This window comes from Notamacropus eugenii, chromosome 1, assembly GCF_028372415.1.
Source record: "Notamacropus eugenii isolate mMacEug1 chromosome 1, mMacEug1.pri_v2, whole genome shotgun sequence".
Taxonomy (NCBI): domain Eukaryota; kingdom Metazoa; phylum Chordata; class Mammalia; order Diprotodontia; family Macropodidae; genus Notamacropus; species Notamacropus eugenii.
The window spans coordinates 38953696-38967615 of record NC_092872.1 but is presented as its reverse complement, the minus strand read 5'-3'; the positions used below and the strand labels follow the sequence as shown (position 1 = coordinate 38967615).

Genomic DNA, 13920 nt, shown 5'->3' with positions numbered 1-13920 from the left:
TCAGTGTCAAAAATATTATATTCTCAGCCATTTGGATTTCATACTTCTTATACTCCATCTTTCACCTCTCACCCAAATGTCATACCCCCACCTCTCTGATCTTGGGCTGTGATTGGTGAGTATTCACCTTATTTTAACCAGTCTTGGGTCCCTCTTCCTTGCCTCTTTGCCACATTATCATTTGTGCATTTGTCCCACTCCTCCCAGCCCAACTAATTGCTAATTTAATGCATGTGAGCTATTATCTCATGTGATGGTAAATAATTTAAAGTGCAAAGTATTATCTGTGCCAGATCACTGCCAGACACTGATCTCTTTTCAGTAATGAAATGTTTGTGATCTGGGACATTTGTTTTGCTTTTTCTTAAAGGTAAATTTTTTTTAAGTTGATCTTTATTTCCTGTTACCTTTGTTTCCTCTCTTCCCTCTACCCAGAGTTTCATCCTTTGTAACAAATAATAAAAAAGAGGCAGAAAAAGCAATATAGTAGTTAGGTGTGTAATGTTTCGTACTCATAGTTTGTTTCTGCAAAGAAGGGAGACAAGTGCATTTTCTCCTTTTTCTTCATGGCATTTGATCTTTTTGATTAGAAAATATTCAGTTTCATTATTTGTTCTTTCCATTAAAATGCTTGCAGTTACTATTTATACTGTTTTCCTGGTTCTGCATACTTTTTGCATTAGTTCATATTAGTCTTCTTAGGCATCTCTGATTTCTTCCTGTTCATCATTTCTTATGGCAGTCATATTTCATTATAACCAATACCACAGTTCGTTTAGCCATTTCCCCATCATTTGGTTCTTTAAAATGAAGTTATTCAATTTTATTAGATTATTAAATATGCAGTTGCACGTAAGAAAATTGTGATCTTCCAAGTAATACTGTGAGAATATTGTTAAACTGTTGTGAGTACTCATTTCCATATTTTTTCACCAGCAGGTTCATTCTTGGGCTTTGAGGATGTACACATCAAAGATATGGAATATTGTGCTACGCTTGATGGGTTTGCTGTTGTGTTTAATGATGGTAGAGTTGGATTCATTACACCAATGTCAAGCAGATTTACTGCTGAGGTATGGCTTATTTATTACATGGAAGTCACACTTCATTTTATTTTTATTAATTTTTCCTTTTAGGATGAAATTTCTAATCATATTCTTTTCCCTAATATTTAAAGGAAGTATTTGTTTCATTGTGTATGATTTTAGGCCCAATGAACCTAGTAAGCATTTTAAGTTATAAATATATTATAATTCTACAAATAGCAGGATATTAAATTATCCACTTATGACTAGTTACTTCTTCCAGTAAATTAGAATAGAAAAGGAGGATTTTTGCTGGCCTCATATATTGGAAAGAATAGCAAAAACAATATTTATTAAAAAAAAAAAAGCTTTGATTAAAATACTTCTACAAAGTGCTACTGTTTCAGTAAATTTTTTTTGAGCACTATAGAATTAATTTCATATTTATGTGAAGTAGATATTTAATATCTCTGAATATTTGTGATTAAAGAAATTATGGGCTATTTTCCAATTACTACTCAAGTTTAAAAATATAAAGGTGAGAGTGACACCACATAAAATTGTGATCATAAATTACTAATAAAAAGAATGTCTGTATACTGAATACAAAATATATCAAACTGCATTGTACTTAATAAATGTTGAATAAATGAACATTTTTAAATATATAGAACTTTATAGTTATCAGCTCTCTCAAAAATTTTTCAAAATATGTCTAGCAGATTCACTTCTAAACTGTTGACCAAAAGGATGATTTTAGATGTTATTTCATTTCCTGTCATCAGTTAAAATAATACCCTTTTATCATTAAAATGCTTACTGAGTATGAATATGTACTCAGCATTTTTTATAAAGTACATTCCTGTCCTTAGGATTAAATGAACTCTGGAAGTCTATCTTCCATTGCCTCATTATAGTTAAATCAGATATACTTAAGTTTTTCTGAGTTGTTTAAAAAATTAAGCACTTTTCTCAATATAGTGTTGTCCTAGCTTCTCTAAATTGCTAGTAAGATGTGGTTTGTGTCATAGATGGTATTAATATAAGAAAGAACTAAGGTAGATGGACATATATTTTTAAACTAAGGGGGCAGGGAGAAGGGAACGTGCATTTATTAAACACGTTAAATACTAGACATTGTGCAATACAAGTATCTCATTTGTTTTTTACAGCAACCCTAGGAGGTAAGTGCTATTATTATCACTATTTTATGTATGAGAAAACTGAGACCAGCAGAAGTTAGGTGACTTGTCCAGAGTCACACAGCTTGAAAATGTCTAAGGTCATATTTAAATTCAAGTTCTCCTGACTCCAGTTTCAGTGCTGTATCCATTGTACTACCTAACTGCCTCTAACAAACAATTGAGCTCTATAATATATTTATTATGTATAAGAAAAAGGGATAATTATATCACTTTGTAAATGAAGAGGAGTATTTCTTGAGAAAGAGTGGGGCAAGGAGAATTTATTACCTCTTTTCTAGTTAGAAAAACCTTCACCGAGGGAGTGTGATTTCAGGATCTGTCTAAAGAAGGATAATTTATTAGATTGGGGAGGAGAACAAGGATAGACATTTTAGACCCAAGACATCAGATAAACGTGATAATTGGAATAAAGGGAATATTAACCCGTATGTCTCTACAAGCAGAGGAATGAATCAAGCCACAGAAAGCAGTAAAAGTGAGTACGCAATGGCCAATAAGGGACACAAGATCTGGTAGAGGATATTGGCTCTTCTCAGAACTACTCTAGGGTCTTTCTGTAAAGGAAGAATAAGAGTCAAGATGATGGGTAAAGAAGTGGGAGTCATTTGGAACAGGGATCGTAGGGGACTGTATTTGAACTGGAACACTGGAGAGGAAATTATTACAATAATTCCAGTGAGATAAGTGGCCCTTTAGAAATAAGTGAAGGACATTCAGTAGGGGAAATGAAAAAAGAAAGGAGGCAGAGGGTAAACAAGGAATACTGCTAATTTAAAAATTACTCACAAGACCTGTTCGAGAGGTCACTGGATGGCATTGACCCTGATAGAGGCTCCCTGATTATGGTTAGCTAATTCTCCTGTGGAGCCATAGTTAATTGCTTGGAAGGGTCCTTTAGACATTTTTGAGTTTAACCCCTTTATTTTACAGTTAATAGAACTGATTTTCAGAAAGGGTAAGGATTTATCCAAGATAATATTTTATTAGAAACAGACCCCAGGTCTCCTAATTTCTAGCTTCTTGCCATCATAGCACGGTGCATGTGAACTATCTGCTTTGAAATGCCTTGTAGTCAAGGGCTATGCATAACTAAACTAGGATACCTTTTAAAACGTAATTAATTTTATCATTTGCACACAATTGAACTTGTGCAATTCAGTCTTCAATTGAACAAACATTTGTTAATATTTGGCAATTAATGCAAGGCATTGTGCTCCAGTCCAGGGAACAAAGAGGAAAAATGAAAGTGTCTATCCTCAAATGAATAGCCTGACCCAGAGCTCTTTAGGCAGTTCAGAAGTACATTTGATATTTCTTTTTGTTTTATTAAAAAGAATTATATATTTTATTACAAACTAATTTTTACAGTAAAATAAATGTAATGTTTTGTACAGACATAAAACAAACATTAATATAATTACTACAATTATAATGATTATAATCAATAATAATGCATTAGATGGGCTTGTTTTCTGGTGCAATTTTTGAAAATGTGATTTTAATGACATTGTTACCTCTTTTTCAGCTGCTTATATTTTTCTCTAATAATTTAATAATGAAATTCACAATTTCTCCCCTTCAAAATTAGAGGGAAAAAAGAAATGGAAAATAAAGCTCTCAATACATAATGCATAGTCTAGTAAAAACAAATTCCTACATTGGCTACATCAGAAAATGTGTGTTGTTTTTTGCATTTTAAGTTCATCACCTCTCTGTCAGAAGGCAAGTGGATTTTTTCATTCATCTTCATTCTTTTGAACTTATCTATAATTGTATTGATCAGTGTCCTAATAAAGTCTTTCAGAGTTATTGTTCTCTATAATGGTGTTTTATAGATTATTCTCCTAGTTCTCATTTCAGTTGTCATCAGTTCCTAAGAGTCTTACCAGTTAGCTCTAAAACTGGACATCTTACATTTTTTATGACATGATAGTATTCTGTTATATCCTTATGCCACATTTGTCTAACCATTCCCTATTAGGAAGACACTGCCTAAGTTTCTTGCTTTGAGCTACCATGAAAAGAGCTGCTATAAATATATTTTTAATATGTGCAGATCTTCTTCCTCTTCTTTGATTTCTTTGGGACATAGACCTAATAATAGTATAGCTGAGTCAAGGAGTAGATACACAGTTTAGAAACTTTGGGAGCATAATTTCAAGCTGTTTTCCAGAATACCTGTGCCAATTCATATCTCCATTAATAGTATATAAAAGTACCTGTTTTCCCACAGCCCTTTAAGCATTTCACGTTTTCCTCTTTTGTTATCTTTGCCAGTCTGAGGGGTGGGAGCTTGAACTTCTCTAATATTCATGATTAGAAATATTTTTTACATATGAATATTGCTACTGTGGATTTCTTTCTTTGGGTACTGCCTGTTCATTTCCTTTGACCTTTTCTCCATTGAGAACTAAATTTGAATTAGTTCTTTAAATATCTTGTTTATGAGACCCTTATCAGAGAAACTTGATACCATATTTTTCTAGTTACCTGTTAACCTTCTAATTTTAATAGCAAATTTATTAAACAAAACTTTTTAGTTTTGTATATTCAGAATTCCCTATTTTATCTTATGTGATCCTCTCCATTGCTTGTTTAGGCATGAACTGTTCTACTCTCCATTATCTGAAAAGTACTATAAAAATGTTAGCTATTATTAAAAAAAAGAGTTCAATCAGATTAGGTATACAAGGAAGGGGAAAAAACATTTATTTTAGTGCCTCCTGTGTGCTAGTTTATTATATGCTAAGGCAGTATTATCGCATTTGATCTTCATAGCAACCTGAGAGGTAGATTGTTCCTTGGTCATAATTTATGTGACCTTTTACGTCTAAATCACATACCCATTTGATGACTGTTTTGGTGTATGGTGTGAGGTGTTGTTCTGAACACAATTTTTGTCAGGCTACAGTCTAATTTTTGCAGCACTTTTTGTCAGGTGAGTCCTTCCCTAATATCTTGGTGTTTGGGATTAGTCAAACAGCATGCTACTTTAAATGGGGATAAGAAGAGCACCTGTCTCCCAGCTTATTATGAGGATCAAACGAACAAATATTTGTCAAGGGTTTAGCACAGCGCCTGGTACGTATGAGGTGCTTAATAAATGCTTGTTTCCTCCCTTTCTTCCTTGTATATCTAATATGATTGGACTCTCTTTTTAAATGATAGCTTACATTTGTATAGCACTTAATGTTTGCAAAGCACTTCACAGATATTATTTTATCATCACAGCAATCCTGAGAGATTATGCTACTGTCATCTGCATTTTATGAATCAGAAAACTTAAGAGACAGAGAGAAATTAAATGACTTGATCAAAGAAATTTAGCTGTTAAGCATCTGAAGCTGAATTTGAACTTTGGTCTTCATTCCAGGTTCAGCACTCTATGGTACCACCTAGCTGAGAGTACCAAGTACCAAGATTGTTTTAGTAATATCTACTGTGCAGTACCATTTAAGATTAATACTCATAGACTCCTTTCCTTTGCTTTTCCCCTTATTATTCTTGAGATTTTCTATTTTTTAATTTCTCCATATAAATTTCATTATTAATTTTCTTGCCTTAATAAAATAGTCTTTTGGCAGTTTGGTACAGCATTGAACAAGTAAATTAATTTTGAAAATATTGTCATTTTATTATATCAGCTCAGCCTATGCATGAGTAATTAATGTTTCACCAGTTATTTAGGGCTGTCTTAATTCTACAAAAGAGCGTTTTATACTTGCATCTGTATATACTTCCTGGGTGAATCTTGGTCAGATATTTTATAGTGTGATAGTTATTTTGAATAGAACTTCTCTTTCTAACTCTTCTACTTGGTTTTGCTGGTAATGTACAGGAAGGTTATTAATTTATGTGGATTTATTTTAAAATCTGCAACTTACATTAAAGTTATTACTTCAGTTAATTTTAGTTTAGTTTTGCTAAGTACACTATTATGTCATCTTCAGAAAGTGAAAATTTTGTTTCCTCTTTCCATATGCTTGTTACCTCAGTTTCTTACTGCTACAGTTAGCAATATGTTAAATAGTAATGATAGTAATGGTGATAATGGGCATCCTCACTTTACCCTTGGTCTTCTTATTAGAAAGGCCTCTAGCTCTTCCCTGTTGCATATAATATTTGCTTTTAAATTTAGATATTACTTACTAAGGAAAGGTACATTGACGTTTTAAAATTAAAATATGTATTGGATTTTGTCAAGAGCCTTTTCATCTATTCATTTGGTTTTTAAAATTATTTCTGTTTTAACATGGTTTATTATATTGATATTATTCCTTACTGAATAAACCCTACATTACTAGTGTAAGTCCAACATAATGTACAATCTTTCTATATATCACTGTAATTAACTTAGTAATGTTGTATTTAAAAATTTTTGCATTGATGTTCATTAGGAGTGTTAGTCTATACTTTTCTTTTTCTGCATTGTCTCTCCCTGGTTTAGTTACGAGGACCATAGTTGTGTCATAGAAAGAGATTGGTATGATGTCTTTTTTTCATATTTTTTGTAAGTAGTTTGTATATTATTGGAATTGATTTTTCTTTGAATATTTTATAGAGTTCAATTGTGAATTCATCTAGTCTTCGGGTTATGTTTTGTTTTCCCTTTAGGAATTGATTTACGGCTTGTTCAATTACTTTTTCTGATGTAGAGTTATTTAAATAGTCTATTTCTTTTTTTAAAAGAAATTTGAGCACATTACATTTTTCTAAGTATTCTCTATTTTCTCTGATTTATGAGTTTTGTTAGCACATGACTAAGCAAAATTGTTTCTGATAATTTCCTTTATTTCCTTTTCAGTTGTTTTGAGGTTTTTTTCCCCTGTTTTTGATATGAACAGCTTGGTTTTCCTGTATCTTTTCAAAACATTTCAGACTGTTTAAAGTTATTTGAATTTTTTTAAAAAGTTCTTTGTTTCAGTATTTGAATGGTCTTTCTGTTTTCATTTTATTAATTTTTAGAGTTTCTACTTTGTTACTTGGTTGGATATTTTTATTTGGTTTTTTTTAATTGCATACAGAATTTGATTTGTTATTTTTTCTCTTTTGTTGACGAGAGCATTTAAAGATTAAAATAAATTTCCCCCTAGATCTAATTTGGTCACTTCCATTGTCATCTTTCATGAAATTTCTGTTGTTTATATAATTTGTTCTTTAACAGAACAGTTTGACTGATGTTGCTTTTGTTTGTTTTGACTGAATCTCCTGGTCTTATCCGGACTGAAATCACTGCGCCTCTCATGGGCCCAGTCCAGTTACTAATAAAGAGGGAAGTTTGGACCTGCAGCATTTCTTACCAGGCCTGGTTTGCTTCCAGCACAGTTACCCCATATTCCCAGTGGAAGGGGGCTCCCCATATTGGTGCCAAACTTACTATGAACACTGATCAGCTTTAGTCCTACTGCAGCTCAGAACTCCTATGCTCAACCTTTGGTCAGCTTCACCCTCACCAGCAGCAGGGGTTGCAAGTATACACCACCATGACCTACCTATTCTTTAGAGTTCTCTTATTCTCGAGTTACTTTTTAATTACTTGGAATAGCTGGGTGGCATGGTGGATAGAGTGCTGGGCCTAAAGTCAGGAAGACAACTCTCTGAGTTTAGACGTGGCGTCAGACGCTTGCTAGCTATGTGACTCTGGGCAAGTCAGTTAACCCTGTTTGCCTCAGTTTCTCATCTGTAAAATGAGCTGAAGAAGGTAATAGCAAATTACTCTAGTATCTATACAAAAAAAAAACCCAAACCATCCAAATGGGGTCATAAAGAGTCAGACACAACTTAAAAATGACTTGATAGCTTTTTAATGTTTTTGAGTGCCCGCAAGTATAATTTATATTGCATTGTGATCAGGAAATGATGCATTTAGTATTTCTACTTTTCTACATTTTTGATGAGGTCTTTATGATTAAAAATATGGTCAGTTTTTCGAAAAGTGCTATATACAGCTGAAATATATGACAACTCCTTGACAAAGATATATCTTTAATAATTTTTCCAAAATTGTGTCCAGATCCTTACCTTCTTTCTTGTTTATCTTTTAGTTAGATTTGCTTTCTTCTAAAAAGGTTATAAGAAGGTTCTGCTCTGTTGTAGTTTCACTATTTATCCCTCTAAATAAATTAACTTTTCGTCTAAGTAAATAAACTTTAAAAAGAAAATATGTGTATGTACACGTATGTAGCTACATATATATGGAGAGAGAAAATTGATATACATTCATTATCTCTAATATTTTATGTATAATATCATTTCCCTGCTTATCTCTTTTTATCATTCCTGTATTTACTGTAGCCTTATCTGAAATTATGATTGCTATCTCCTTTTTTGAGTTCAGCAGAAGCATAATAAGTTGTGCTCCAGCTCTTCATTTTACTTCTGTTTATTTTTATTCTTATGACAATATATTATCAAAATTTGTTTTCTAGTCCATTCTTCTATAAGCTTTCCATTTTATGGGTGAGTTCATCCCATTCTTAGTGTCAGTTATGATTGTTAGTTGTGTGGTTTCCTTATCTTTCCCTCTTGTACCTTCTCTCTGCTGCCTCTCTCTACAAATAAAAGGGAGGGAGTCTGCCTGACACTAGTGATCTTTTTCTCTCATTACAACTCTTTTCTTCTAGTTACCTTGCCTTGATCCCAGGATTTTACTCTTCCTTATCTTTTAATCCCCTACTCACATTCTTCTTTCCAACATTTGTTTTGCTAAGGACCATTCCCTTACCTATCCCACCCTCTCTGTTAGAGCCCTCTTCAATTGTTCCTTATCTTTATTCTCTTTTTCCCTTTTAAATTTAATGCATTTCTCTACCTAAGTCTTTTTGAATTATGTTTAGTGTTACTTTACTCATTTTAGATAAAAGTGAGTTCCATGGGATTCTGGTCCTCCCTGACCTTTCTTCCATGACTATATACTCTTCTTATTAACTGGTTAGATGTCTTTCTTTCTTTCATTCTTTCATTTTTCTTGTCTTTCCCAAAACCTTAAACCCAGTGCACTCTGAAGCCCATAGATTGGATAACAATAGATCCCTGCCCAAGCTCCATTTAATGACTGTCTCTGGACCCTCTTGGCTTAGAGTGATTATAAGTAGTAATTGTTTCCCTTTCCCTTCTAGCTTGATTTAGTCATTTTTTTTCCTTTGGCTCATTAAAGGGACCATTCCCTGACTACTTCTTAAAGAGGCCTATTCACAGAATGGGCATTACCTCCCACTAAGTGAGTACCTGAAAAGGCCTTAGACTAAAAAAGCCAATGTCTCCTATTGCACCCAGGGCCTTCTCCAGTCATCTTGATGAATATCTGGTCACTGGATCCAGATGGCTCAGGAGAAGTGAGGCTGGTGACCTTGCACAGCCTTCCCTCACTCAGAACGTCAAGTACAAGTCATGTCATCATTTCTCTGATGTCATGGTCTTAGAAAACGAAGGACAAACACATCCACATCCCTCATAGCACTTATAAACTTCTGTAATTCAATAGTGATTTCCTTTCCTCTTTCCTTTTTTCCCTAGTTGTTCTCTGTCCTTCCTATTTTTGTCTTCTCCTAAAAGAATGAAAACAAAACAAAATTTTCCACAGACCTTCCATCATTTTTATCTTTATCTTAAGACCCTTAAAGGTACGAAGTTCTAAGAAGATACTTTTTGGTATTTATTTCCCACGTATTTCTTTTCAGTTAAATATGTTTGCCTTTCTATGTTTCTCTTGGTGCCTGTGTTTCCATTTCTAAATACCTACTTTAGTTCTGACTTTTTCATTAGGAATGCTTGGAAATTCTCCTTTCTATTTTCACTTAGCCCTCTTTCTAAAAATTCTGGTAAGCTTTCATATAAAATTTCTTGAAATACACAATCAACTTTTTAAAAATCTTTTTAAAAATCTTATCAGTTGTTTTCCCCCTGATGCTTTGAAATATTTCTTATTTTATTAAGTTAGTTTCTGTTTGGCCCATTCTGATTTTCAGGGCATTCAGTTCTTGGGTGAGGTTGCAACCATCTCTTACAAGGTGATAGCTTTCATTGCCATTGGCTCTTCCACTCGGTATCTTTTGTTTCATTTCTGCCAGGTGCTCCTGTGTTCCCTGTGGCCAGGACATTTTTTTCTCTGAGGTTTTCCATGGATTAGTGACATCACTCCCTGGAAGGTTTACTCTTGGATTTCTCTCCACCTGAGATATTTCTTAATGATATTCAGAGTTTTTCTTAGTTTGCTTATCTCATTTCATCTGCCTCAAATGTAAATTTCACATTCTGCCTTTGGGTCAGTCTCACAACTGAGTAGCCTGCCTGGTCCAACCTATGGTGGCCAACTATGTAGACCCTTCCTATAAATTCCAGTTTTACTCTGGTGCTGGTCTCTGTCTCAAGAGTTCCTTTTTTACACAGGATTTTGGGACTTCCCTTTATGAGCCCCCAGGCCTCTGGGGCTACTTCCATCCTGAGTTCCTATCACAGGTTTCTGGGACTACTCAGGCTGGATTTTGCCTTAAACCTTTCTCCAGTAGCTGGACTCAGGCAGTCATATTCCCCTGGGCTAGAATGGCTTGAAACACAGGAGAGCAGTCCCCTAATGCCAAGGGGCTTTTACTTTCTACCTTTCTGGAATGTTTTGATGCTGCCTGCCTGCTGCTTTCCACCTGCCCTAGCCTGACAAAACCAAGTTAATTGCAGAACTCTAGTGAACATCCCCTTTGGATTCCTAGGCTGGGTGGGAGAATCCACAAATGACTTATTTCTTTTTAGATCAGTGTGTTTCTAAACCCCAGTGGGGTATTTTATAGAGACTTGGACTCCTCTTTGTCTTAGCACACTGGCATCTTCCTATAATATGATATTTCCTTACAACAAAGATTTATTAAAAAATTAGTGCAGAAAACTAACCATGCCTAGATGCTTAGAGAAATAGAAAGCCTAAACGTGACCCTTTGCACAAGAAGCTTGCAATCTAGTAGGGGAATAAACTACGAAAGCAGATTACTGTAATATGCAAATATCATCATGTATCATATCAATGTCTTGTAAAAGGTGGTACTGTGGATGCAATATTGGACTTGGACTCAGGAAAACCTAAATTCAAATTCAGATGATACTTAATATTTGTATAATCCTAGGCAAGTTACTTAAAGTTTACCTCTCTCAGTTTCCTCATCTGTAAAATGGAAATAGTTATAACACTTCTTCCTAGATTATTATGAGAATAAAATGAAATTATTTGTAAAGTACTTTGCAAACCTTAAAGTGCTATACAAGTGCTATACTGCCCAGTATTGGCTTCAGCTTTATGCTTACTGTTTGCATCTTGAACCAGATTTCACTTTAAAAGTTAGGTTCCAAATTTATGCCTTAATTCTTTCTGAAGGATAGGAATCTGAAAGTGCTGAGAAGAGAAGCTCTTCTTAAGATGTCCACTCTTTTCCCTTATCTAGTAGATTCCTGTTGTTGTTACTTAAGCCAATGGTGATCTCTCCTCACCTGGGAAATTTTTATTCCACCCTGGGTATATAGGTATATAAAATAGGTATATAAATCAAACATTTACTGATAATAAATCATAAAGAAATGTATTTTGAAACAATTCTTTGGTATATATATAATTTTACCATTTACTAAAAAGAAAGCAAATTTATATACTGAGATGGGTATGCTACTTTATTTTTACATAAAGACTTAAATCTTGGTGAAATATTTGATAATGCAGGACATAGAGCATCTTAAATGTTTTTCAGAGTTGAATCATATTTTAATTTTATAATCATCAAAGCTGAGAACGGCTACTTTGCATAAATGCATAGTACAAAATGGCAGAAGTATATTTAAGAAATTATTGGAAATTCTTTTCTAACCCCAAGCCAAAATTCATTTAACCATTTTGTACGTACAATAAAAAGACTGCAATTTATAATATATAGTAGTTTAGAATCTGAACTGAGTTGTTTCTGGCAGTTGGCATTGCATGGCCTGACAGTATGTGCAGTGCAAAGTGCTCTTGTTGTGTGTTCAGAACCAAGACCGCAGTGAAGTTACATGATGCAGCATGGGCAAGTGCTGGCAGAAACACCTCAGATTCATTCCCTGTTTGGTTTTGAGTTAAAATATTTAGTCGTTGCATATTCAGAAACTTTTTACTATTGCCAGATTTTTTACAACCTCCACATTCAGTTACTTGACCCACAGTTTAAGAAGTGCTGGTTTAAGCAACAAATTATTGACCAATCTTTTTATTTCCCACTCTTAAGTGATATTGTAAGGTAACCTGACTGTGCCAGTCACTCAAAATGCTATTGTGTACACTAAAGGAAACAATTTCTTGAATTCTTAGCATCAGAAACACTTTAAAATGAAAATTGTTTTCTTTCCCCTTGACCTTTAAGTTGCCAATACATCCTGGCAGATGTCTCTCCTTAAGCTAGTATCACTTATGTTCAATATACACCAAGTCCTATGTCAGGCAAAGCAAGTATTCTTTTTAAAATTGTACTCATCTCTGACTTCATTCATGTAGTGATTTCCTGATGAGGGACTTCCTCTAACAGTGCAGATTAGTGCCTTTAACAAAACTTGTAGTCTTAATAGAGTTAACCGGGGCACCAAGATGAGAGAGACTAAGTACTTTCTAGGGGATGTGGTAGGATTTTAAATCTAGGATAGACGTCATCATCAATAAATATATACACATATATACACATATATGTATATATTTAGACATTTTAAATGAATATTTACTTGGTTTTTTTATTTTGCTTAAATAAATACATATATTTAATCCCAACTCTATAGTCAGTCCTCTAACCACTTTGCCATACTGCCTACGATCCTATGTTTCATGCCCTAACAAATAGAAGTCTACAAAAATAAAATTGTCTGTTATCTATAATACTATCTATAACATTTATCTATAACACTAAACTAAAAGCTTTTAATATCTTGATGAAGCTTTCAGTTTCTTATATTTCTTCCTCATAACCAAAGTCAACTTATTTTCTAGTCTTCCCTCAATGTATATCGTAAGGAGCTAAAGAATTTCTAAAATAGCTATTTTTTCATATTTTGACCATGAAATCTCTATTTTTAATGGTGCTTCAGTTCTAGAAAAGTCTGCATCTCTTATATTTGCAGAATTTCTCTAACCTTATTTTTATAAAATGAGAAGATAAGGATGTTCTGAGTTGGTTCATTGTATGGGTGGTCATGAATAGTATTCGAACAATGTGACCAGCCATTGGAGTTGCACTCTCTGAGGCATAGTTTGAATACTTGGCAGTTCAGCTCGAACAAGGACTTCAGTGTCTGGTACCTTATCCTGCCAGAATCTTCCTAAGACAGTTCAAATGGAAGTGATTCAGTTTCTTGGCATGGCTCTGGTAGACTGTCCATGTTTCACAAGCATGTAACAATGAGGTGAGCCCAATGACTCTGTAGACCTTCAGTTTGGTAGTTAGTCTGATACCTCTTTTCTCCCAGACTTTTCTTTGGAGCCTCCCAAACACTGAGCTAGCTCTGGCAATGCATGCATCAACCTCATTGTCACTTGCCAAAAAGGCTATTTTATGGAGAACTCGAATGGGTCAGGCGATCACATGGTGGCCAGAAGAAACGATACAAGGACACTCTTAAGGTCTCTCTCAAGAACTTTGGATTTGACTGTGCAACATGGGAGACACTGGCACAGGACCACTCAGCATGGCGTA

At 34.1% G+C, this 13920-nt stretch overlaps 1 protein-coding gene across 6 annotated transcripts in view; it reads left to right on the top strand.

The window, feature by feature from the left end:
* The window catches only part of RIC1 (RIC1 homolog, RAB6A GEF complex partner 1), a 164026-nt gene that overhangs the window by 89822 nt on the left and 60284 nt on the right, over window positions 1–13920 (top strand). For 5 of the 6 annotated variants that reach the window (XM_072597126.1, XM_072597103.1, XM_072597085.1 and 2 more), the window contains one exon: window positions 937–1073. In XM_072597126.1, coding sequence (XP_072453227.1) covers window positions 937–1073 — 137 coding nt within the window. The remainder of the gene's footprint in view (window positions 1–936; window positions 1074–13920) is intronic. The other variant, XM_072597094.1, reaches the window with a different exon arrangement.